Source organism: Macaca thibetana, chromosome 11, assembly GCF_024542745.1.
Source record: "Macaca thibetana thibetana isolate TM-01 chromosome 11, ASM2454274v1, whole genome shotgun sequence".
Lineage (NCBI taxonomy): Eukaryota > Metazoa > Chordata > Mammalia > Primates > Cercopithecidae > Macaca > Macaca thibetana.
Genome location: NC_065588.1, coordinates 2,692,446 through 2,719,050, shown reverse-complemented (window position 1 = coordinate 2,719,050; position 26,605 = coordinate 2,692,446). Strand labels below are relative to the sequence as shown.

At 51.4% G+C, this 26,605-nt stretch overlaps 1 protein-coding gene across 6 annotated transcripts in view; it reads right to left on the bottom strand.

Annotated features, from left to right (window-relative positions):
- The window catches only part of CACNA1C (calcium voltage-gated channel subunit alpha1 C), a 250,474-nt gene that overhangs the window by 60,377 nt on the left and 163,492 nt on the right, over positions 1–26,605 (bottom strand). For 5 of the 6 annotated variants that reach the window (XM_050747023.1, XM_050747019.1, XM_050747022.1 and 2 more), the window contains 3 exons: positions 25,339–25,540; positions 23,356–23,514; positions 22,646–22,756 (listed from right to left, as the gene is read on the bottom strand). In XM_050747023.1, the coding sequence (XP_050602980.1) occupies positions 22,646–22,756; positions 23,356–23,514; positions 25,339–25,540 (472 nt within the window). Of the gene's footprint in view, positions 1–173; positions 258–22,645; positions 22,757–23,355; positions 23,515–25,338; positions 25,541–26,605 lie in introns of all 6 variants that reach the window. The other variant, XM_050747020.1, reaches the window with a different exon arrangement.

Below are 26,605 nucleotides of genomic sequence, written 5' to 3'. Positions count from 1 at the left end.
CACAGGACGACGGCAGGTTCAATAAAAGGCATGACTGGAGGCGGGTAAAAACAGGAAATTAAAAAAAAAAATAAAAGAAGGTAAACAGAGAGAGTGAGAGAGAGAGAGAGAAATAGAGGAGGCAGAGAAGGAGGAATGAGGAGGTTTCCTGGGGAGGGCAGAGTAATACTCACATTAGTCTCACTGAGAATGACGTCAATTATGCTGCCAATTACGATGAGGAAGTCAAAAACATTCCAGGGATCACTAAAGTAACCCTACATAAGGGAGGGCAGGCAGGATGGGGATTAAAAAGGAATATTAGACAGACAAGAACAGAGCAACACCACCATCAGAATCATCGTCCAGGCACCTCCGTGTTGCCTCTGGAGTTCCGGACGCCCTCACCATGGCCAGGAGCCCAGGAGCCCAGGAGCACCAGCAGGGAAGGAGCAGCAGGGAGGTGACACTAACCCTACTGCCCACATTCCCTCCGTCACACGGCCCCATCCTACAGATCCACCCACCCTACCCCTTCTCCACAGAGGCCCTGTCCACTTCCCACCAGGGGCAGGAGTGGGTGTGGGGGTGGTGCAGTGCAAGTCACCAGGGGACAGGATGTGGCTACTATGCTCTCTTTTCAGTCCACGCTGAGCATCTCCTTCACCCCCAGTCCTCTTCTAGCAGAAGGGCCCATCTGGACGGAGGGAACACAGGTGTGTGACCCCTCAGAGGGTAATGGGCTCAGTCCTATGTGTGAAGCTGGGGATGAAAAAGGCTTTGAAAACCACAGCCATCAGTGTGGGCCGCAGGGTGGCAGGTTATCTGGGCTGAGAAGTGACTCATATAAAGCTCAAAAATAAAAGAAGGACCAAATTGTTAAAATAAGATCCATAATAAGTGCAAGTTTTGCAAATCAAATCAGGGTAACCCTAGTTCCTGCACTGGGTGCCCAGTGTTTCTAGGGACAGTTCCAACCCTGGCAAAGACTTCCTAAGGGGAAGGAGACAGAGGCAAGGCTGGGCTCCTACTCTGGGAGTGGGTTATGTGGCTCTTGAGAGGGCTTTCTGAGGCTTTCTAAGCACCTCCCCAGGTTCTTTCATGGTCATTTTGAGGTAGGGTCCTGCTGAATGCAAATGCGACTCAGAGGGCATGCGGTGATCAAAGCCTTTCCTGAGGATGGGTTTGCTGGGGACAGGCTGGTGGGTTGGGGGAGGCTGGCTGCCTAGAAGGGGATGAAAGCAGTGGTGCCCTAAAGGAGAGATTCTGGCACAGAAGGGGAAGACCCATGTTCTGACTTTACTACTTGATTCTGTAGCTATGGATTTTATTTTTCACCATATTTGGAGAAGAGAAGGGATGAATGTTCTTAAAAGACTTTTTTCATGTACTTGGACAACTGGTCAACCAAGGAATGGGCTGTCCCAGAGGCCCTATAGGACCCCTGGTGTCCTGGATGAGTGGACTTTTTAGCAGATGGATTTCTTGGGTGTGAGAGGTGTAGGAGCCTGCAGAGCAATGTTCTGTGACCGAACGGGGGACATAGACCCCCAGCTACAGGCAGTCATGTTCCCCATGGGTAGAGGAGGAAGGACCAAGTACTACAGACATTTGTTTTCTTTAAGTAAAAACATTTACGCCTTTAGTTTAGATATGGTCTGCAAAGGGGACAAGACAGGGCTGGCCACATTTTTTCACTGGGACCAGCATTTTCCTGCCCTCTGGGCTTCCAGGAGGTGGAATTCTAGAGGTCGGACGGGGTATGAAAGCATGAAGCATCCTCCGAGAGGTTCCCAGATCTCTCCCCAGCTCACTTGAAGGCTGCCAACTTTTCCTCTTTATTTTTTACTCACAAAGCCAAGAATCTGTGTTCTTCCCTTTCCTCCCAGCTCTATTCAGCTCTCTTAACTTCCCACTTCCCAGCCATGCCTTCTTTCCAGAGGGACCGAAAGACATGCTGTCCTGGGGCTGTTATTCTTAGCGTGGGAGGTCAGGTCACAGGGAAAGGGGCCTTTCGGTTCCCAGGCATTTCTGCCAAAAGAAAACAGAAACACCACCACAGAGACTCCGGACAGCCAGGATGGGGGAAGCAGAGATTAGCTGACCAGGGCATGGGTGAGGTGAGGGTCAGCTTCAAATCAGGGCTTCCTTGTTGGCTTCCCAGGATATTTTTCTGAATATAGTGGAGCCTATGAGGCAGAGGCACCTCTTTCTCCCATTTAAGTCACGTGCTATGAGCAGGAAATAACCAATTTGCTCTCGGGTTCTCGGATATCATTCACAGGGCAAAAGGAGAATAGTGATTTTGGGGAGAGGGAAATAAAGAGTGAAGACCCCAGATGAACTACAGCTATGCATACGTCTTAAAATTAGATTTCAGAAAACACTGGGCGGCCCTCTCGATACGAATACCGTCTTTGTGGGTTGAGCTGTTTCAGAAGGGAAGGGCAGGGAAGTCAAGGAAGAGAAGCGAGAGAAACAAGAACAAGAGCAGAATCCAGGAATTCTCTGCATCAGCCTAGAAAACGTGCAAGAAAACATTATCTGGGTGTGGGAGCAGGAGGAGAGAGAGAGGATGGGGTGAGTGTCAGTGCTCAAGAAAGGAGGGTGGGTTGGAATCTTCGTCCACCAGAGAGACCTGAAACAAAATGGGTAAGTTGGCCTTGGTCTGCAACACCTCTGAGATGGAGAAAGGAAAAGGAAGAAATGGACAGAACAGAGCAAAGGTTTGGTGTTGAAAACCAGAGAAACACACACAGTTAATCAGCGGGCGCACAAGGGTGAAGGGCTGAGACCTAAGGGAACCCTGTCAACCGCCTGGCTGTGCACCCCTGGTCACCGTTTCTCCCGGATTTCTTCGTACATGTGCAGACAGAAGGCACAGCCCCCTCCTTCTTGACCACAGCCCCCCTCCACCCATGGCTCCACTGGACTGGCATTGGCTGGGCTCTGTTGGAGTTAATGCCTCGTGCCTCACACTTGCCCTCAGCAGGCTGTGCTCCTGCAGGCTTTAGACTGACATCTCTGTTTGGTGGCACACTACCTGGGGGGCTGCAGAAACCAACCAGGTTCCTTGTTGCCAAGAGCTCCTGTGCACCCAGCCCTGGGGGATTTCCGCAGAGCTGGAATGCAGCGGGTGAGGGCACATGTCTAGCGGGCAAACAGGGTCCCTTTAAGAGGCAGCTCTTCACCCTGACCCATCCTCCCACCGTCCTGCCCTTGGTGCCCAGAGCCCCTCAGTCCTCCAGCTGGACCATGAAGACAGTTTCAGGTCCAGCTTTCGGGCCTCCATCCCCATTGTCCCTTTGTCCCCTCCTCCCACTATTTCAACAGCCCCTTCCTCCCACCTGGACCACACCCTGCCCAGAAACAAGGCCCAGGTCCTCCCTGCTGGTCCCCAAGTCCCCAGGTGGTTGGGTCCTAGGAGGACTACTTTTCCCAACGCTCTCTGGAGTGTAAGGGCCTGATGCTGTCTCCTCTCTCTTCTTTCTGTTTTTGCCACCCCCTTGGTTGCTGGAAACCATTAGTAATAGGGGTTTTAAGGCTGTCATGGGGAAGGGAGGGTGGGAAAAAAATCATACACGTCTTACAAACTCAGTCTGACCCAGAGCCTGGTTATACCTGCTGCCCCTTATTTCTCTGGTGACTGTGTCCCAAATGGTTGAGAAGTAAGGGGTTGGAGAAAGGGTTTCCCTGGCTCTCCTTGAAGTGGCAAACCAAACCTCTTACCGTCCAGCTCCTCAGAGCCACGCGGGGCGGGCTGCCCGGAAGGGAAAGTGGTTTTACAGCTGGAAGCCTTGCCCTTGCCATCCCCCAGTCCCACAGGTTGAGTGGATTTCTCCCTTCCAACTCCCACTCTGGAGATGTGTTCCTAAGATGGGCCTCTCCTCTGGCCATCCCAGGGCAGATCCTGGGTGCACCCCAGGCTCCCAGTACCCAGGCCTGAGTGCCGCAGCACCTCCACTCACTGATAGGCCTGGGCTGAGAAAATGGACACCAAATTGATACTGACATCAGAAAGTCATTGCTGGGGAGGAACAACTGCTGCAAAAGCATCAAGGGATGCATTTCCCACGCACAGGAACTGTGGATTTTCTTCCATTTTGGTTATCCACGCCCTGATTTGGCTCCATTGTTGGAGATATGCCAAGTCGAAAGAGGCTGCATACTGGTTAAAAGCAGGATCTCTGGAGGCAGATCTGGGTTCAGACACTACCTCTGCCACTGACTAGCTGGGTAGCCTTGAACAAATACCTTAACTTCCCTATGCCACTGTTTCCACACCTAGAACATGGGATAAAGCACAGAGCTGAGGTGAGGGTGAGAGGAGACCATGCATCCAAAGCACTCAGAACTTGCCGTTTCTCCTGCTCCCACCCACAAGGCCTGTGTGTCCTGACGTTTCATTGCTTTCTTCTGGTCCCAGATACTGTGTCTTAACTGTGGGGCCATGGTCCAGTGGTACTTCCTGGCTGGAAAATGCCTGCCTCCGGGTGTTCTCTGCTTTTTGGGGACAAGACACGCCCAACTCCCAGTGGAAAAGGGATGGGATGACTACCTATATAAGAAATCGTGGGCCTCTTGCCAACTGGAGGCGCACTTCCCAAGCCCTCTGTTTGCAATCGCTTAACAACAAGAAGTAACCGGAGTCCAGAGTCCAGGGGCTTCCACCTCATTACAGCTTCAAGGGCCATTTCAAGAATCTCATCATCACTGGTCGGCTGGAGATTGAGCTTTCTGGAAGGGAGGCAATCATAATCTGATAATTAACCACACTAGCACCAGCCCTATGTCTTGCATAGGGTTAATGTGAGGACCAATACCTGGGAAAGTATTTTGAAAAAATCCTTTAATATCTATTCTTTATATCGACTCTATCTGGCCTCCTCAGGAATAGGTGTTCTGGATGTGTGAATGTTCCAGAGAGAGGATGGCTGGCCCTCTAATGACCAAAATCTTTGAATTTCTACCTTTCTAAAAAAGTATTCACTTTAAAGCCAGGGTCTCTCTGTTGCCCCAGCTGGAGTGCAGTGGTATGAGCATAGCTCACTGTGGTCTCAAACTCTTCAGCCTCCCAAGTATTACGCCCCTCTAATTGTTTAACTTTTTGGGGAGATGAGGTCTTGCTACGTTGCCCAGGCTGGTCTAGAACTCCTGGCCTCAAGTGATCCTCCTGTCTCCGCCCTCCAAAGTGTTAGGATTACAGCTGTGAGCCACCGTGCCCGGTCAGCCACTGTCATTATTTAGCAGCATTGCTCTGCCTAGTGAGGTAGGAGTCACAGGTTCTATTTTGGGTGTGGGACTAAACACCAGGGGGACAAAGCCTAGGTGTGTGAAAAGAGGAAGGAGGAAGCTGAAGGTTCTGGAATCTTGAGTTTTCCTTTAGTCTGTCTCTCAGGCCTTTTCTGCCCATCCTCCAGGTCACTAGTATTCAAACTCTCCTGAATGAAATCTGGCTGATACCGTTTGAGATTGGTGACAGGGTGCAGGCTGTCACAGCTGCATTTTGTAAGACTGGAGGTCATGTAGACAATGAACTGCTAGGTTCTTAGGAAGCACTCTTCCCACCGAGGAAGGCATAGCCACTCTTCTTTAATTGAGAGGGGAGGCGGCAGGGGCCCCGTTTTCTGTCTCTGCTACAGGAGAGCTGCGAGGGGACTACTGTTGAAGCGGTGATGGGTGCATGCCTTTGCCTTTGAATTCCGGATCCTTAGCTTCTTCTCTGCCCAGAGCACAGGCCACCCTGCCATCTCCTCAGAGGCAGCACCAGCTTTCCATCAGGCTGGCGGCAAGAAGGCGTCCATGAGGAATTGCGCACACCTTTCACTCCTCGCCTGGGGTGGTGCTGTCAGTCTTCGGCATTTGGAGGGCAGAGGTGCTGTCACTGCTGTAACTCATTTCTCTTCTCTGTTCCTTCCTGCCTGCCTTCCTTATCTGCCCAAAGAAACATAGGGGAGGCAGCCAGCTCCTGAGTGCCCCGGCCCTGTGGGGAAGCTGACTCTGAACACCTGGTTTCCCCTCCTAGGACACACGGGGCACGGAGCGCGCTGGCTGGGGGCGCTGCAGGACTTCCGGGCTGGATTAGAAGTGGGGCTTCTGAGATTGAGACGGAGAGTGGAAAAGGACAAAGGGTCCTCTGAAGGGCCCCTGCAGACAGGGTTAGGAACATCAGTCAGCAAGCAGCTGGAGGCTGCCAAGGTGGGGCGGGGCTGAGGGAGGAGCAACAGATGGCTTCACCAGACCTAGGGAAGGGGGTCCTTGCAGGAGAGCAGAGGTCCTGCTTGAGTGAGCAAGCACTGGAGAGAGCGCAGGTGCGCCAGGCAGGGGGCTGGGCAGAGGTGGCTGTGAGGGAGGGAGCCGTGCCCAGTTCCTGGAAACACTGATCATTTCTGGGTCCCAGAAATGAGAGCTGAATGAACCGGGGAGAGGAGCTGGGTCCCACTGGCAGCTGGCGGTGGTGGCAGTGAAGTCTCAGTGCGTGTCTATGTGTCTATGCAGAGTTGATCCCATTGAATATCAGGAAAACAATGGTAACCGACACCAAGCAGAGATAATATAAATTGTATTACACCAGGATGCCATTTAGACATAACAGTAATCATGGAAATTAGTGGCGCCTAATGGAGAAGGCATAACTGGAGCACAGAGCTGCCAGCAGCCTGGGAGGAGGTGGGGATTTCTGCCCCCCTCTGTCAGCTCCCATCCTGTGATGTGTTAATTCAGAAGCACCCCAAGACACACTCTGCACAGCCAGCTTGAGACCTACTTGGACTAAGGGCAGGAGTGGGCAGAGGGCTGGGTGCCTGCCTCATGAGAGGACCCCAGGTGGGTGGAGGCGAGGGGGGCTGCTCTCCTATTTGCAGGAGGAACACACACTCCTGAAAATGCAGACTTTTAACTGGACACTTTCTGCTCCCATTTTTCTTTGGAATTAAGGCTTTTCCTCCCCAGGACATTTTTGAAGGCCTTCGTCCATTTATTTACTCATTCATTTATTTATCTCATCAACACATAATAAGCACTTACTAGAGGTCTGTAACTAAGCAAGGCTTGGGCATACAAACATGAATCAGCCCTCCTGAAGCCTGCCATCTTCCCCGCCGGGAGCAGATGAAAATATGGGGTTATTGGTTAAGCTCCCTTTGGGGGCCTCAGGAGGCTCTTTTTCTGCCTCAGTTTGCACCTGGGTAGATTGGGGGATCCCAACAGCTGCCTCGCACTACTCATGCTGGAATAAATGAGCTGTTTTCTGCAAAGGTGCCTTCAGGACTAGGGTGCTGAATCAACGCCTCCTTGGAGAAGGGCAAGGCTGGGCAGACACACGGCCATGCACACCGGCAACTTTAAGCTCAAATGAACAGCACCAACCATGCACTCTGAGGAAAGGAAGGCAAGACACAAGTAGCATCAGGTGTGGCTGGAATAAGGATGAGCAATCTCCCCTTTGCTGCAGGAGGGCTTGGATCTGTGGCAGCCCTCAAAACCTCCTGCCTGCCTAGAACTCCTTCCAGTCCAATCCAGGGGACCAAGGCCATGGACAGAGCTTTCCAAACCCTGATCAGAGAGGTCCCTTCCTGCTCAGCACTCTCGGAAAGCTCCCACAGCCCATCCTATCACCCCCGCCCTTTGGCATCTCTAACTTAGCGGGCCAGTGCTCCTCTGCCAGGGGATCTGGCCAGCAACCTGCATCCACACTCTTGAACAAGCTGTGAATAAAATGATAGACTGCCTTCACTTTCCACAGTGAGCCTCGGGTTGTGCAGGCAGGTTACCTAACCTCTCTGCCTCAGCTTCCCTACCTGCAGCATGGGAATAACCAGAGTACTTGCCCTTGTAGGTTTTTCATTTTATTTTATTTTTAGAGACAGGGTTTAACTCTGTCATCCAGGCTGGAGTGCAGTGTTGCAATAATATTTCATTGCAGCCTCCACCTCCTGGGCACAAGAGATCCTCTTGTCTCAGCCTCCCAAGGAGCTGGGACTACGGGTGTGTGCCACTGTACCTGACTAATTAAAAAATAGAATTTTTTTTTTTTTTTTTGTAGAGATAGGGTCTTGCCCAGGGTGGTCTGGAACTCCTGGGCTCAAATGGCTCTCTGGCCTCGGCCTCCCAAAGTGCTGGGATTACAGGTGTGAGCCACTGTGCCTGGCCCCCTCGTAGGGCTTTGTGAGAATGATATGAGTTCATACCTGCCCTGTCTGGCACTGAGAAAGTGCTGACTGGTTGCTGCAGTTGCTACTATTACTGTCGTTGTTGGAGTTCTTGCTGAGAGGCTACCTTCCTGCACACCCACAGCCTCTGTGTCAGAGAAGGTCCTTCCTGCCTCTAAGTCAGGCTGGCCCAGCGCAGGGCCAGAAGCACTGGCAGCACCTTGGGCTTCAGTGGGTTGGGTTACCGCCGACGCACCTGGTAGGTCTGGGAATCCCTCTTCTTCCTACCAGCCCGGCGTGTTCCAGTTTCTTTCCCTGTGGCAGGGCCGGGGACGGAAACCACAGTGTACTTTCCCACCGGGCTTTTTTACACAGTGTGAATAATTTTCTACATTAAATAATTAAATGTAGTAGCTAATACTACCCTTCCCACACAAAGGCTTTATGCAAGTCATATAATTATTTTTTATCCTTCATAGTGACTTTTAAGCTCTCCAGCACCAGGCAGGAGAGAAGCCTGTCACAATGTTGCAACAATATGCAAATCCCTGGGTGCAGAGCCACAGCGGGGAAGGTCCTCCTGGCAAAGCTGGGGCCTGCCTGTTTAAGGAGCGCTGCGTGGTACCAGGTGCCCCGTGGGCACTCTGCAAATAAATAATAATCAGGGGAATGCAGGAGCTGGGCCCACACAGCTTTGGCCTCTGAATTCTGTGCCGATGGCGAAGGCTGGGGTGAGAGTTGCTGCATTTCATCCCCAGCTGCTGCCCTTCTTTCCCGGTCCGTTTTCTACTCCTTTTAACGCATTTCTCCACCTTGGGGTTTCTGTGGACGGTGGCGGACACTGCAGTTTCTCAACAGATTGGATAAATAGGTTTCATGTAAAAGTCACTAAGAGGCTGAGTCAGCCAGCCTGAGGCTACGTGTGGATTCCTAGCGAGGGGGTGACACTGGCCACCACGGGGCGCTGTGGAGCTCTGTGGGGACATGGAGTATACAGTAGGTGGGGAGACTGTTCCAAAAAGAAGAGCATTGGGTCCAGAAAGGACTGAAGACCTAGCCCAAGAGAATGTCTAGGTTTCCATAGGATTTTTGAAATAAAATTCTTGCTTGCTCTTCAAGTTTTTCAATGTGAATATTCCAGGTTAGTAAGGAAATGCAGTCATACAATCCAAGATATGGTCATATTTCTAGTGGCACTGTTATCCTCGCTGAGCCTCGGCCACTGGCCAGCCACTGAAGACTCCCCCACTATCAGTGTCACTGAACATCACCCATGAAAGGGGCTCCTCGGATAAATATTTCCCAAACACGCCACAGGGCCCAAGGATGCCCCTTCGCTGGGCCGAACCCTCCTTCGGCATCCTCAGTCCCACCCACTAAATGTCAGTTTTACCTCCCCGAATCATGGGGATGCCCCTACGGATTTCCAGAACCGTGTTCTGTAGAACACTAGGTCTGTGGGGGTGTTAATCGGCATTACAACCAACCAGTGAAACAAAACAAACCCCCAAACAAGGACCCCATCCTCCAATAAGCCTGGGAGGGTTGAATTTCAGAACTTTGGCCTGGGGTAGTCTCAGGGCCCTCTGCGCTGAACTGTCTGAGCACACTTAAGCCAGAATTTCCCTGACCTGGGTGGCCATGCTGCTGAGTCCTGCTGAGCATGGCACGATGCCCGCTCCAAAGCCACCGTCTTTGCCTTCTAGCTCTGCCTTCTTTTCCAGCGGACCACCCCGGAGAGTGACAAGCTCTTGTGGTGGGTGGAGAACTGAAGGGGGTGTCCTCGCTGGATGCTGGAGCTTGTAAGCCAGGGGCTGGAGTCACTTTTGCAAGGAGGGGCACCCCAGAGGAAGCTGCTTGTCTTTGGTTGGCCTTCATTCAGTGACACTGCAGAGATGACAGGCACACGGTGTTACTGTGCTAGCATCTGGAAGGCGGTCAGTGTGGATGCCACCAAGAGACAGTCCTGCTCAAAGACTAACAAGTCTTGCTAGAGGGATGAGACGTTTCCATCAAGAGCTCTGATTAAATGCCGGAAAAGAGAAAAGGGTGCTCTGGGAGCTCAGAGGCAGTGGAGACTGCTTCTAGCCAGGTTGATCTCGGGAGGCAGCTTGAAGGATGCAGCACTGGAGCCCGGCCTGGAAGTCCAGCATAGGGTGTTTAGGAAAAGGTGAGGCGTGACCCAGAGCATGGGTGGCCCTGAACAGGAGACGAGGGCTGGAGGACGGGGCCGGCCAGAGCAGCTGCCTCTGCGGACAATGGGGAACCACAGAGAGGCTCGTGGGGGCACTCAGGACGAAGCAGAACCGTGAGGAACAGCGAGGCTTCTGCAGAGACCCAGAGAGGCTACGGCAGGGGAGGCAGAGGAGGGGAGGGATGGGAGGGAGAATGCCAGGCAGGAACCAACAGTCTCGATGTTTGAATGTGACCCAATCACAGCCACTTTCCTTTCATCCCAAATCCTAAACCCTTGTCCCACTAGACTGCCACTGTTTTTTTCTTCAGTCAGCATCTTAGACTGTTCTTGAATACCTTCCCAAAGAGCAGGCCTGAACGCAGAGCAGTGAATGACCAAGCCCTGGGCTCCTGCAAAAGATTTCAAGCCTTTCCCTGTACATTGAAAGACTACATAGAGATGCACATGTCTTCCTCAAAAGTGACTCCAAGAGCAGGGCATTTCTGGCTGTGGTCAGCGTTATCCCCACGAGGCTGAGAACAGCCACGGGCCCTGAAGATCTGCCCTGAGGCCCCACAGAAGGCCCACCAGGAGATGGAAAACTGAGCCGGCCAGACTTCTGAGCCTCAGGCTGCCCTGACCACTGTAGGGACAGAACACAGGTGAGGTGGTGGCTGGTGGGCAGAGCGAGGAGAGAGGAAAGATTGTGGAGGAAAGAAAAGAGCTGGAAGAGAACGCTTGTCCCTAGCTTCAGCACTGGACTGGGGGCGGGGTACACTCCCCCATTATCTGAGATTTTTATAGCAAAGAACCTCATAGCCAAAGAGAAGTGCAGAAGCTCTGTCTTGGAAATTCCTTTTATGGAATCACGAGGCCTGTAAATTCAATTCTGCACAGCTGGGAAAAGGAGAAGGCCCTAGTTCTGTCGCAAACATGTCCAGCAAGGTCTGGGAAGGCCTGGCTTTTGAGCTCCTCCAGGGCAAAGATTTCTAGTATGGGAGAAGGAGGGGCACACTCAGGGACATCTGTGATGCTCAGGACGGGAAGACGTGGGTGAGGGCAAAGGTGCACACTGAAGACCCCAGATCACATTATGCAATTCCCCCACTGAACGGCCCATCCCTGTGGTTTCCAAGGACAGTCAGAGGAAGTCCACACCCCTCACTGTGGTCCTGAAGGGCCTGTGCGCACTGGCCTCTGTCCAGCCCTTTTCACGTCACCCTCTGGACAGCAGGGCAGCATTCTGGCCTCCCTCTGCCTGTCCGCTGTTTCTAGAAGGCCTGGAGGACTGTTGCTTTGTTCTTGGCAGCTGGCTTAACTCATCCCTGCTCTTATCCTGGGAAATGATATTTTCTTCTCCACCCCTCATTTCAGCTGGCTCTTGGCCTCCAGACCCCTTTCCTTCTCCTTCCTCTCCTCTCTCCAAGTTTCCTTCCAATTCTGCACGTTCTCCAACACTTCTCCCAGGACATGATTCTGGACAGGATTCTTGGAGTTTCTATCTTCAGAGGGAATAGACGGCGCTGACTCCTAAAATACATCTCCAGCCCAGATCGCCTGTCTGAATTCCAGATTTTCACAGCCTACGTGACATTTTCTAACCTAATATATCCCCACATTCTCACTTTAAACTGGTTTCTTCCTGTTCTTCTCTATGTCAGCAAATGACACCACTCTTCCATCCACTCAGGGAAAGCCAGGAACCCCGGAGCTGTCTCTGATTCCTGTTCCTCATCCTCACATCCAGTTCACCATCCAATGATGTCATGACTCTGCCCCCCTCGCTCCGTCGCTTCCATGGCCACCTGCCTTCCCAGCATCGGGCTCCTTGCTGCTCCCCATCTCACCACACCAGTCATTTGTCAATGAGCAGCCAGCATGCTGGTTAAAAAATGGAAATCAGATTATATAATCTCCCTACTGAATGGCCCATCCCTGTGGTTTCCAAGGACAGTCACAGGAAGTGCACACCCCTTACTGGGGTCCTGAAGGGCCTGCAGCTCCAGCACAGTCCTTTTCACCGTTGCTCTCGGTTTCCAGAACGAGCTGAGCTTGCCCCTGCCTCAGGGTCTTTGCTCTTCCTTCTGCCTGAAATGCTCTACTTCTGGCTCCTTTTCAGCCTCCAGGGCTCAGCACAAATGCTGCCTTCCTGACCTCCTTATTTTAAACGGGTGACTCTTCACCCACACTCTTCCGTTTCCCCACCGCAGCCCTTACCCCATCTGAAACCTTTGTTTACTGTGTATTGGTGTGTCCTGCACTACTCTGTGAGCCCTGTAAAGATGGTACGATGCTTCCACATCATCACTGAGGCGCTCAGGAACTACTTACAGAAAGAAAAGATGGAAAAGGAAGTACGGATAAGGGGAAGTTACAGAGAGGTACGTTTTAATTCAGTATAAAGAAGGATTTCCGACAGAGCTACCTCTAGAAACAAGGAGACTCGTATGGCAGAAAGCAGGACGGTGTAGAGATTTCTGCACTCAGGGAAGCTCAATGGTCTGGATCTTTTCTGACACGAATATTCTGACTTTCTTTTCCCGGCTCATAATTCTCATTCATCCATTCAGGCATCAGACTTTCACTGAATGCCTCTCATGGCACAGAGAAGAAAATGAAACAGCTCCTGCCATTGATGAATTTGGCAATTTTTGTGTCCCCAATGTGTAAGTCTTCCCACTGCACATATGTGTGCAAACACATGCATGTGAGTGTGTAGCAGGCTTGTTTCACTTTCCTGAGCCCACCTGTCAGCTGACTGCCCCCTCTCCTGAAAGTGCTTGTCAACTCAGATTTGGAAACAAAATCCAAAGGTCCAAAGCAATCTAGGGAATGCAGGGGCCACAGAGAGAATGGCTGAATGGGAAGGAAGGGCGGCAAGGGGCCTCGGAGAAGGCGGCAGGACGTAGGAGTGGAGTGAACACTTTTCATTGCAGAGGGTGGTCACTCGAGAATGGCTTTCTTTCTTTCTGTCTCGGATCTTCTTAGAAGGAAGACAGCTAACATTTACCGAGGGCCCACTGAGTGCACAGCAGCAACTGGGCCTGTCCACATTTCCTGTTTTAATGGGGTTGTTGTGGAAAGAGTGGCTTTTGAGTCACCTAAACCTGCAACAGAATCCCAGGATTTTTACCACGATTAAATGCATTCCTATTTGTTAAGGTGCTTAGAGCAGTATAGGGTGCATACTAAGCAGGATGGTGGTTGTTACAAGCTAACAATAACAACAAAAAGCCAGCTCTGGACTCCTTACCTAGCCTTTCTCTGACCTCCAGTTTCTTCAGATGTAAAATGGGAGGCTATAATATTCGTCTTATGGATTGAATGAGATGAGGAAAGTAAAATATCTAGCTTCATGTCTGGTTCTTCATTGACAATATATGCTGTTTGCTTCCCTCCAGTGCTTCTAAATGTTACTTGAGCTCAGGTGTAGGCATTGATACCAAATGGGTCAATGCGTTTATCGACTGCTTCTTTTTAAGTTGAAATATGAATGTCAGATGACAGGGAGGTTTCCTAGTGAAATGAGAGGGTGAACTGGGGACGCTACAAGTCCCAAGAGTGGGCCAAAGTCGCCCCAGGCAAGTGTGGCCTTACCTACCTGCTTGTACTCATGATTCGTCCCCGGCACCAAGCATACCGCCTAGCACGTGAGCTGCTCCACAAAATATTTTGGGGGTTGTTGGTGAACTTTAGCCTGCAGCAAAACACTAGCCAAGTCGCACGAACAAAGAGTTCTTGAAATAAAGACTATGAAGAATGGCAAGGCCTAGGCACCGAGAAAGAGGGAATGGTGAAAAACTGAGCTGAAGGCTTGAAAAGCCGACTAATGGGTTGCATTAGCCACACGAAAGGGGAGTGATAGTTTAGATGCTGGTAACATGGTTGATGCTTGCACAACCCAACTTCAAGGATGCATTAAGATGAGCCTTAAAGTTATTTTATGGTGTGAGGCGGACATCAGACTGAAGGGATAGAATACGTGGGCTCAGGATGAAAGATGCCAGAATACCAATATTACAAAAGGGCCCATTTAAAATGATCACGGGCAAGAGGGCACACCCTGGCTGGAGGTGAAGTTCCTTGATGCTGAGTTAGAGAGCTGGGTGCAGACTCCCCAGGCATAGGGATCCGGCTGAGTTTCATCTGAATGGCACTTTCCCTGAAGCCTTCATTCCTCTGTAGAGATGACCTCACTCAGTCTCACCACAGTATGCTAAGGCAGTCTTCCTACTGTACGGAGAAACAGACATGGAAGGAACAAGTGCTTGTAGGAAGCTCTTCCTGTCCTGTCTGCTCAGCCCTGGCTTCTTCAAGGTGATGCTGAGGTGGGATCTAGCCTTCCTGGGTCGCAATCTACCAGAATTTCCTCTCTGGGTGGGATCTGGGGGCAGCAGATGATGAAGCGAAGATATGAAGCAAAATACATTTTGTAAAAATTAAAACTTCACAAAAATTACTGCATCATGCAGAAGTGCGTGGCCAATTTAAAACAGTTGGAAGAGGATGATGCCTGGAGAGTGGCACAGGTGGAGGCAGAGGTCAAGTTGGAGAGAAAGTACATTTCAGCCGGCAATGTCATTACTGCCAAAAACATGACTGAAAAACAAACCAAGATTCCCAGAAGATTCTCAGCTTTCGAAAAGAGGAAGGGGCCCCAGTGTGCATCCTTGCCTCCTGGCCATCCCACTTTCGCCTTCCTTCTCCTGGTCCTTGACTGAGCTTTTAAGAACAAGTTCTGAAATGTCTCTCAACAGTCCATGGAAGAGTGTGTGGACATCGGCACCTTTCCTGCCTCCGGGGAAGGCCCAGCTCAGGCCGGATGGATTTAGGCCTGCAGGGTTCCCCTGGCCCCTCAGGTGGACACATTGGTGCCTTTAGAAGAATTCTGGCTCTGGCATTCTTCCCACTGCCTCTGCCCTGGCTGCCCCAGGGCTCCAGTGGGGCAGTTTGGGGCCTTGTGGCCATTGCCACACCACCTCTCCTTAGGCTGGTGAACCGCTGCTCTGACACAGGCTTATGCACTCTCTTCTCCTGTGGCTGTTTCTGTCGCCACTGGCAACCTTCAGGAGCCTGTTTTTTGTGTGCCATCCACTTGCCTCCTCCCGGGGACAGAGAACATGTCTGATTACCATCCAGACTGACACCCTGGCCTGGGCAGGAAAAGAGGCCTGGCTTACAGTTTGTAAGGTGGTTTCTCTTCCCTTGTTCAGACAGGCAGATCTGACCTTTGACTTGGGGGCCGAGTTGTCTGCTGGGGGTGCCCTCCCAACTTCTCCACCTGCCAGGGGAATGTCAGAATCTGGTCCCTTTCCTGGGAGCGGCTCACTCCTGGAACCAAAGACTCCAACACTAAAACAGGAGGTCCACACCTGAGCATTCTGGACCCTCAGCCTCTGAAGTCCCCTTGCATCTGCACAGGGTATGGATGCCCCTGGAGAACCCCAAGCTGGCTGGGGGAGGGACCACAGCATCTTCAGGTCATGTGACAAAAGCTATTTACCCAAAGAGACCATGCTGAATCTAAAGAACAGAAGTTTCTAGACACGGACAGAGCTGACAGAGCAGATGAGAAACTGGGCTGTTTGTTCTCTGTGGAAGCAAGTGTTCTTCCGCAGGCACCCACCTCCCTGTTCCAACTTTCCCTCGCCCATCCATATGCGAACCTAGAGCCCCAACCCAGCTCTCATCAGTGCCTTTTGACACAAGCCCAGTGAAAACAAGGTGGCTGGTGACGACCTTTCCATTTGAGCCACATCCTCCGGGTATCCCCAAAGATTTCTCCCCTCCACAGGGCCTGTGCCCACCTACGTCAGGGCCAAGAATCATTCCTACGAGCAGAAACCAGTCCTAAGAACAGCACAGCCTGCAGAGAAAAGACTGCTCTGGAAGCCACGGGATCTCTGGCCCCACATGGGCACACTAGATACGAGGAGGGCTGCCTCTGGGTGTGGAAAGTCCAAGGCCAGCAATAGCCTCTGTCAGCTCAGAGCCTTCACAATGCAGAGCAGGCTGGTTTTGGCACAGGAACTCCAGGGTGCCCGCCACTAGGAGGACCATTCCAGGGCCTCCTGGCTCTCCCTATAGCTTAGCTGGCACCTGTGCCAGGGAGACCGGGGCAAGGCTGGCCCAGAGCTGTGCTATGAAGGGTGGCCCCAATGAGAGCCAGCATTTGACCTCCAGGGTCCTGAGCAGCTCTGGTTCTGGCAGCATCTCATTCACCAGGCTACCGACTAGTCCTGACTCATCCCTCACCCTCGTTTAGGGAAGTGCCCAGGGCCTCGTTGACGGATTCCTCAGGACAACAGGCGGGGGACTGAAGAAACCTCTCCTCTTTGTGTCTCTCTACTCTCTGAGAAGCAGCCAAGGCCAAGGCTTCACTGCCTTCATTTCCTCTTTCCTGAAAGATAATGGGGGCTTCAAAGAAGCCCCCAAAGCAGACAAGACTGTGGCAACTGAACTACTGCCCCGTTCTTAGCTGATACTCTGAAAATGCCAGCCATATCCTCTGTGTGTGGGGACAGGCAGGAGCCACAGCCCCAGACGACTTACCTGGCTGTGGTAAGGCCTGCCGGGCCCAGCAGAGACCAGCGGGCAGGGCAAGGGCGTCGGCAGGAAGGCTGGAGAGGAGCCGTGGTGAGGAGGCTGTCCCCACTTTGGAAGTGGCATGGAGGCCATGAGGCGGCAAGTCTGGCCAGCAGCTGGACTAGGCTCTGCACCCCAGAGGGGATCAGCTAAGAACCTGGAGGGGCTCAGGGCTCTCAGATTTCAGGGTCACTAGGGCAGTAAAATGCTAATGGGGAAATCTAGACAGAAGTCCAATCGACCGTGGAAAAGAGTGTCTGGATGCCCCATGGCTCACTGGAACACACGCTATGGGGGCCCGCAGCGGCAAGACTCACTGGGTGGGAAAGAGTCTGCAGGGAAAGGGCCTCGGTGCTCGCAGCGGCCACCGGCTGGGGAAAGCCAGGGTTGGCTGGGGTAACTGATAGTGGGAGAAACTCACTCGGGCCAGGACGAGAGACTGTCTAACGCAGTCGAGAGGGGCTCCATTATGTATGTGTCGACTTCTGGCAGAAAATCACCAGAAGAAAGGGTAGGGGGGATGAGAGAAACCATCTGGCTTCATGAAGCTGAAGCAACCGGGCTGAGGAGGCCCAGACAGAAAGAGGAGAGTGGAGACTGGGAACTGGTGGGAAAGGGGCCAGGCCTTCTGAGGTTTCAGATGCTTATTCAAGAAAGCAGGGGTTGTTTGATTTTTTCTTGTAAATTTGTTTGAGTTCTTTGTAGGTTCTGGATATTAGCCCTTTGTCAGACGAGTAGATTGCATCAAAAAGTGGGCGAAGGATATGAACAGACATTTCTCCAAAGAAGACATGCATACAGCCAACAGACACATGAAAAAATGCTCGTCATCACTGGCCATCAGAGAAATGCAAATCAAAACCACAATGAGATACCATCTCACACCAGTTAGAATGGCAATCATTAAAAAGTCAGGAAACAACAGGTGCTGGAGAGGATGTGGAGAAATAGGAACACTTTTACACTGTTGGTGGGACTGTAAACTAGTTCAACCATTATGGAAAACAGTATGGCGATTCCTCAAAGACCTAGAACTAGAAGTACCATATGACCCAGCCATCCCATTACTGGGTATATACCCAAAGGATTATAAATCATGCTGCTATAAAGACACATGCACACGTATGTTCATCGCGGCACTATTCACAGTAGCAAAGACTTGGAATCAACCCAAATGTCCATCAGTGACAGACTGGATTAAGAAAATGTGGCACATATACACCATGGAATACTATGCAGCCATAAAAAAGGATGAGTTTGTGTCCTTTGTGGGGACATGGATGCAGCTGGAAACCATCATTCTCAGCAAACTATTGCAAGAACAGAAAACCAAACACCGCATGTTCTCACTCATAGGTGGGAACTGAACAATGGGATCACTTAGACTCGGGAAGGGGAACATCACACACCGGGGCCTATCATGGGGAGGGGGGAGGGGGGAGGGATTTCACTGGGAGTTATACCTGATGTAAATGACGAGTTGATGGGTGCTGACGAGTTGATGGGTGCAGCACAGCAACATGGCACAAATATACATATGTAACAAACCTGCACGTTATGTACATGTACCCTAGAACTTAAAGTATAATAATAATAAATAAACAAATAAATAAAAAGAAAGCAGGGCATCAGAAGGGCCAACGAGTGCCTTCACTCTGGGTCCACTCTCCCCTCTGGACCATTCTCAGGATGGGAGAAAACCGAAAAGGGAGATTGAGACTTTGATTCCAGAGAGCTGCCAGGGTCAAGGCCTCTCCAGCATCCTCCTCTCAGGGAGGTGAGTACTGGCTGCTCCCTGTGTGGGCTAGCTCCAGCTGAGGGGCAGAGGCGAGTCTCAGCTGCTTCACCCCTCCATGGTCCAGGTGGGAGCTTGTGGGGAGGGGACGAGTTAGGAGCCTTCCATGGGGTGAACCCCTGGCTTCCTGGGCACACCATGTTCCACTGAGGAGGAGAGGCTTGGAGCCCAGCCTCTCACTCACTGCCTCCTGCAGCTCCTCCTCCCCCAGTGCCCTTGCTGAGACATCCTCGACAGCAAACCTCAGGCAACTAAGTGACATCATCACTCCCACTAACAGCAGCTGACAGTGGAGTAGCTGAGACAGACACTGCTTCCCGCGCCAGGCTCCTGTGCATTGCCTCCTTGGTGACGTCGGAGCTGCCCAAAGGGGCTGAAGCCTCAGGACCACCCAGCCTCATCCTGTTGGCCATAAAGGATTTGCGGTGCGGCTCCCTCTTCTGCCATTCTCACCTCCAGCAAAGTGCAATTGGGAGTTTTAACTGGAATGGTATTGAGCCTATGGATCAGTTTGAGGAGAAATGATACCTTAATAATATTGAGCTTTCCAATTCAGGAACGTGGCAGATGTCTTCAGTTATCAGCTTTTCTTGAATTCCTTTCAATTTTATCATTTTCTCTGTAGAGATCTTAGCCATTTCTATTAGACTTTTTCCCTAGACATTGCATATTTTTCAGTTCAAATCTATAACAGTATCTTTAAAATTTATTTTCCTGTCTTTGCTGACAAGCATCAGTTCATGATAGAACAATCCAGTTATTTAATTACCTTCAGAATATTCCAGGCAGCACTTTTCATGCTGCCCAACCTGGTCCTGCACCATCGTGTGGGGCGCAGGGGACATCCGGTTATCTCCAGGTCGTGGCCTCTCCCTTCTATGGAAGGAGGTCCTTCTGGATCACTGTTCACTGTTCAAATCAATGCTGCCATGATCCACCTCACTCTCTTCAAACCATCCCCGCAGGTTCCTGAGGCTTTGTGGGGGACCGACTCAATCTAAACTGGTTTATGTTGATCCCTAGTTTCTTTGTGTGATTTTTTTTTTAATGTGTGAACAGAGTATGAATTTAAGGAGTGGGATGGTTAGATTTTAGGCAGGGACTTACTTGAGTAAATTTATTTTCTATGGAGTGGTGAGGAGAACACACAGAAATGAAGAAATTGGGAACATCCATGACCATGAAAACAATGAAAGAATGAAGCAAGAATATAAGTTGACTGGCTGATGCAACAACCAACCAGCCAGTTGCAGAGACGAAACATAAGCAGTGACAACTTCAGACTGTCTTTGACATCCTTGGTTCCTAGCCGTCCTTTCACAGCAAATGCTGATGCTCATCTGGGTCATGCACAAACAGCACGCCGGTGAAATAAAAAGTGCAGCACGGAGTCCTAGTTAATGGTGGGAAATGAAAGTTGTCATGGATTCAGGTCATGGTTAGAAGCCACTGGTTCTTGGGCCAGATCCAGCTGAATATTTCTTCCAGAGCTTCAGGTTTTTCCAGTTTGGTTAAATTTTGGAGCTGCTTTTCCTGGAGTCTATTTGTGAATGAAGAACATAGCTCAGAAAGAATCCAGGGACCCAGCTGTGCTCCACGATGCTCCCAACTGGGTGGACACCTTTATCCCCCTCTTGCCAGAGCCCTTGTAGGGAAATTCACAGGGAAAGATCCATTTTCCTTTCTCTTTACACCATAGGAGTGTGAAATGCAAATGGCCCCAGGATGGCTCTCCTTCTTCTTGGGTAAAAGTCTCTGTTATCTTGCCCCATCTTCTCACAATAGAAAACCAGGGACAGAGGAAATTAGGAGGCACTTTATGGTTTAGACCACCCGCAATGGTTAATTCCTAGGAAACTGGCTTGTTCCTTGATTTGCAGGATTTAGGTGGAGTGCCTTTTAGACCGAAGCTCCCGCAGGTGTCAATTTCAGGCACTTCCCAGGGAAGGTTGTCCGTATGTCTCCCGTGCTCAGGAGGCATGATTCAGAAAGTCCACTGCAGGCTCTCCAGACTGCCTCAGACATCGTCAGAAACACATCTGAGTCAATTGTGGAATGACTCAAGGCTTTGAAATATTTAAACCATATGTCTCATGACACTGGATGAAAACGACGCCAGTTTTCCCACTGAGAGGATGTCACCCGAGACCGAGGCTCGGCTCGGCAGTGACTGCACTCCTAGCCTCAGCTGGTCATGCTGCTGTGGGTGGTGAACTGTCAGAGCTCCTGGGCTGCAGGGCTTGGAACAGGGCCATGCATGGCCAGAGACACCGTGTGCCCTAAGGAAGGTGTCAGGGCAACCCAGGGGTCCTCTCTAGGTCAGGACAAGATCTGTCCTCCTAAATGGGACTTGTACAGGAAGGTGAAAAAGAGTGTACTTGCTTCTCTGGAGGAGGCAGGAAACCACCGTTCTATCACCAAAGGATGTCCTTTAGGAGCCTTACTGTATGAAAATCAGCTGGGATCCCCAGGCACTCTTTGAGCGAGAGAAGTACCTGCATTGTAAGAATACTGTCTTGCCTTTTAAGTCCTTCCAAGCTTGTTTCCTTCTTCCTGAAAAATACCCGCACAGCACTTGACTTGGGAAAATGCTAGTTAACCTCAGTGTGGTGGAAAATACAGTGACGTCAGAGGTGCCAGATTCCAGTCTCCGTTCTGCCAGTTCTTAGTAGTGGAGCAATTAATACTGGGCACTTCATTGTTTGAGCCTCACTTCCCCCCCTCTACAGAGGGATGCTAATACCCACTTTATAGGGACGTTTTGAGGATGACATGCGATGATATATGTGTAGCACATGATACGGAATCAAAAGTGTGAGTATTCATGCAAAGAAGGCTATGGATATCTCCTCAACGAACATGGATTCGAAGGCCAAGCCGGACCTTCCCCCACCCCCAGTTAATCTTCAGACCAGTGAAAACTTGAATGAAAATAGAAAATACAGCTCTTGGCCTCCTGTTGATCTGTGTTGCATCTAGGAAAACTACTAAAGCAGGGAGGAGAAGGCTCAGTAAAGCTGGAGAGGTTGTCTCAAGTCTGCAACCGCATGATGCTCCTAGAACTCGTTCCTTCTCATCCTTCTCCAAAAGGTGTTACGGTGGCCTGGGGGCTGCTCAGTTGCTCTTATAGCCTCTCTCAGAAGCAGCTGTCCTGGTGGTGAATCCCGGCCAGTGGATGCCGGTGATTCTGATCCATCTACAGAGGCCCAGGGTGGAAGGTGTGGCTCACAGCAGTGTCTGCTCCTCCACCACTGAGGACAGCGGGGGTGACTGGCTAGGAAGGGCACAGATGATCCAAAGGACAGGAATTCTGACCCTGCCTCATTCAGCAGAGCAGGCCTAATCTTGCCCTTACAAACGAGGAATAAAGCAGAGAAATTTGCAGGTAATTGTTCTTCCTGCCCCAGAGCGTGTAAGCAGCAATGCCATAGCTCTGAGGCAGGGAACAGGAGTGCCCATAGGCTGTAGCCCTGAGCCCTGAGCCAATCCAGCCCTGGCTGAATGTTTTATACGAGGTTGGTCTGTGTGGCTGATGAAATGGGAGGAGGGTGGAACAGAGGCCTGAGTGGATCTGGGGGGCTGGGCCCGGAGAGGTTTGGTCTGCCAGTCTATGGGCATAGTTTCTTCTAATAACAGGTTATGTACTAGAGGATGGGACATAGGAGAAAGACCATCACCTGCCTCTCCCAGGAGAGGCTCAGAGGTTCAGCTCAGCGAGGAATCTGCAGCTTGTGCATCCCAGCCAGGGTCAACACCGAGAACTGAGAGGGTTTCCTGGAGTTGGCCTGGTTCAGCTCTGGGCAGGTGGAGGAGTTGGAGCTCTGATCATTGGAGCAGCGATGGTCTTTCACCGATGCCTTTTTCTCTCTTCCCCTGATTCTGCCTTCAATACCTGCACCCCACCTCCCCGTCCTGTCCACCCCGACGCCTGTGAATCAAAGGTCTTTCTCAGAGGCCTACCTTGGGTTTGAAGGCAATGAGCTTCAGGATCATCTCCACGGTGAAGAGGCCAGTGAAGAGCATGTTGAGGATGTTCATGGCGATTTTGAACAGGCAGCTCTGGCCGTAGTGCTGCATCAGGAGAGGGGAGGAGCTGTGAACACGGGGCAGGGAGGTCTCTCCTCCTCCCCGCCTTTTGCCCACCCTTCTCAGAGGCCCTTGTCTCAGCAAGACTTTCCTCAAACCCAACTCCAGAGGGCCACCCACCTCTCCGTGGGCAGTCAGGAGGACTCAGGAGAACTCCAAGCTCTTCCCTGCTCTACCATCTCTGAACACATCTGTGTTCATTTCCCCAGTTGGCTGTGATGACTTTATGGAGACTTTCGGCACTCAAAAGAGCTTGGGAACAAGCTCTGCCCCTGAAGACGGGTGGATGCAGAACCCACCTCCACACGCCACGCCTTCCCGGCAACAACGAATGCGTCCAGCTCACTCCCTCCCTTCTCCATCTCCTCCCCTCTCTCCATTGATCAACCCAGGGTGCCATGGATTCTTCCCTAAGGCCCAGAGAGGAGCACATCCTTGACAGGGAATATTCGTCTTTCTCCAGCTGCCTCCCTTGGCGGCCAGGAAGGCGATGCACTGAGCTGCCTGCCGCTCCGTTACGCTTTCCATCCCCATGGCATGCCTCCCTCCTGCAGCACCGTGGCTGTGCTCCCCCTTGGACTGACCTGCATGGCCAGGCAGATGGTGTTGAGCAGGATGAGGACGAACATCAGGTACTCGAAGTAGGTGGAGTTGACCACGTACCACACTTTGTACTGGTGCTGGTTCTTGGGGATATACCTCCGCAGGGGCCGGGCCTTGAGGGCGTATTCCACACACTGTCGCTGGGAGGGTGGTGGAGGATGGGGAGAGTGGGGTTAGTTACCTGGAGGGTGTGGGGGGAGCTGGCAGAGAAGTGTGGGATGTGAATGAAACCACACACTGCGGGGTGGGGTTCTCCAGAAGTCAGATTGGCTGCTCTGGCTCACTGACAGGTGGGAGATGTTATTTGGAAAATGTCTCGATTCTTCCACGGCCCCCTTAATCAAGCAGAGAGCCCCTTCTTGTCAAATCCCCATATCAAGGTCCTAGGCAGGGACTATACATCTCCTTTCCTCCGCCTGGTGATGCCTTCATGTGCCTCAGCCGGGAGTCGGCATCGCTAAGAATGTGCTTGCTGACCCACTGACAGCTGGGCTTCTCACTGATTACGTCCCATGCTACAGACCTTCCTTGGGTACTTCTCTCCTCGGTTTTTTTTCCTGTCCTAAATCCAGCAGGCTGGAGTGCAGTGGTATGATCTCGGCTCACTGCAACCTCCGTCTCCCAGGCTCAAGCGATTCTCCTGCCTCAGCCTCCCAAGTAGCTGTGATTACAGGCACGTGCCACCACGTCCAGCTAATTTTTTGTATTTTTAGTAGAGATGGGGTTTTGCCGTGTTGGCCAGGCTGTTCTCAAACTCCTGGCCTCAAGTGATCCACCCACCTTGGCCTCCCAAAGTGCTGGTATTATAGGCATGAGCCACTGAGCCTGGCCAACTAAATCAATCTTTCTTATTTGCCAGTGTCCATAAGATGGAAAAACACAGTTCACTGACAGGGAAGAAGATTCTGGGCTAACTAGATTCTTGGGACTCTGGCAAAGAGCCAGTCCATTTCTCTGCACTTTGCCCAGGCTTCCAGATCAGGAACTGGGGAATCTCCCCGGCATCTTCTCAAACCTCAGCCCCGCTGTCCAATGCCTGAGCCTTAACGCTTTTACCTCCTCCTATTCTTTCCATCGCTACCATCATTAACCTGATATTAGATCGGGGTCTAATCCTCTCTCATTTCCACTTTCTAACTGGCCTCCCCTCTTTCCTGTCTTCTTTCAATCCAGGGTCCACGCAGCAGCCAGCAGAGTGAGTCTACGCCTGAGTTGTAGACTTGAAGACCCACAGGGGATTGGCTGGCCTGGTGAGGGTCACAAGGGGCACACCATGCTGCGTTCCTTCCCGTGGGCACTCCGTATTCACAGACAGGGATGTGCTTCCCCACGGACTCCTCCCAGGGGGAGCCGAGCTGGGGAACAGACCTGAGGCACTACACCTACCTCCCACCCTAACAGCTTCCTGACTCAGCCACGGCACTGCCAGCTCTCCACGGCTACCAGAACCTGTCACGATACTTGGCATCACCATCTCACTCCCACTTAAGCCTCTTTCCTGCCCCCACCTCCCACAGAGTCCTCTGGGTTTTACTTAAGAAACCATATAAGAGTGGTTTCCTGAAGCCATCCTGTTCCCCACCCCAAAGCCCTCACTCCCTCATAGTTCTAGTCTCTCTCCTCCGTATCAATGGTGCCGACCCAACTGGGTCCTTCTAACTTGTTAACTTCTAGATAGGGCATGGGATTTTTTGTTTTTTGACAAAACCTTTCAGAGTATCCTTAAGTAGAAGCTTCATAGATATTTGTCGGCTGAGCACATTTGCCAGATCTGGGGTTTGCGGGAATATGCATTTCTTTTGCACAGGTCCCTCAAAAAGACCGAGAGCCCACTCTGGTTGAGAAGCAGAGACGATCTCAGTATCTGCACGGCCTCTCCCTGATGCAGCTCCTCTGCGGGGTGGGCGCAGGCTGCCATTCCCTCCACGGGCCCCGCCTCCCTCCGCTCCTTCCTAGGAAGCTACCTGGTTCTTGTCCAGCTCACAGTTCTTGTACTCCTGCTCCCCCTGCTCCTGGAAGGTGACGATGACGAAGCCCACGAAGATGTTCATCATGAAGAAGGCGATGATGATGATGTAGATGATGAAGAAGATGGAGATCTCCACGCGGTAATTGTAGATGGGACCCTTGTCTTCGGTGTGGGAGTCGATGGAGCGGTACAGCAGCCTGCAGGAGGAGACACGTCCCACAGAGGGAACTGGAGAAGCAGGGTACCCTCTGCAGAAGGACGGCACCACTGCTCCAGGGATCCCAGGGATCAGGGTGCAGGAGACAGCTCTGGGCTGGAGTCCCAGCTTGGCCACTTACTGGCTGTGTGACCTTGGGCAAAGCTCTTAACCTCTCTGAGACTCAGATTCTTCATCTGTAAATTGGAGACAATAATTCCCGACTTTCCTACCTTGCAGGGAAGTTAGAATAATGTATAGGAAGGTGTTTTGCAACTGTGAAGAACTATTTAAATGTAACATGAGTCATGGGCATTGATTTCAAATACTGGAAATATTGGTAAATATTGAGACAGCTTTGCAAACTGGCATGGACTCAGAGGATGTTAGAGGGAACGTAGAATAAATCTCTCCGGGAGCAAATATCCACTTAGATAAAGCACTCACGTGACCCATGCTACTCCGATCATCACCAATGGTCTGGTTTTAGACTTAAGCAGTTTACATACATATGCCATTCATTTGAGCCTGGCTGTATGCCCCATGGAGCTTGTTATTCTTCACGGACAGGGATTATCTCTTTGCCTTCCTCCGTAGCCCTGCACAGCACTTGGTTATTCTCTGTCACCTATATTTCACCGCATGATAATGATGACTCTCACCTAAGATCCATGCATTGCTGTTGACTTAGAAACATTTAGAATTTTCTGACTTTCAGATTCTAATTTCACTGGAATACACATTGGGAGAAAAACAGGTGTCTATACGAAGATATAAAGACCTGATGGGAAGGTGCCTGGTAGAGGTGACACAGTGCGCAAGGGCCATGGGCTGCTCTAGGCACAAACGCATTGCCTCAGCAGAGGACGTGGGGCCCAGGCCTCCATCCCTTTCTCACTATCCGCTATAAATATAGGCAAGGCTTTTCCTAAGGAGACCGGGGTCCAGTTAATAAAGATATCTCAGCCATCTTTACCCCAACGAAGGGCACGCTGGGAGTGGTAATTTTGAATTCTATGGTGACCACAGGGCCCGCACCTGGAGAAGCTCTCCCCACACCCAACTC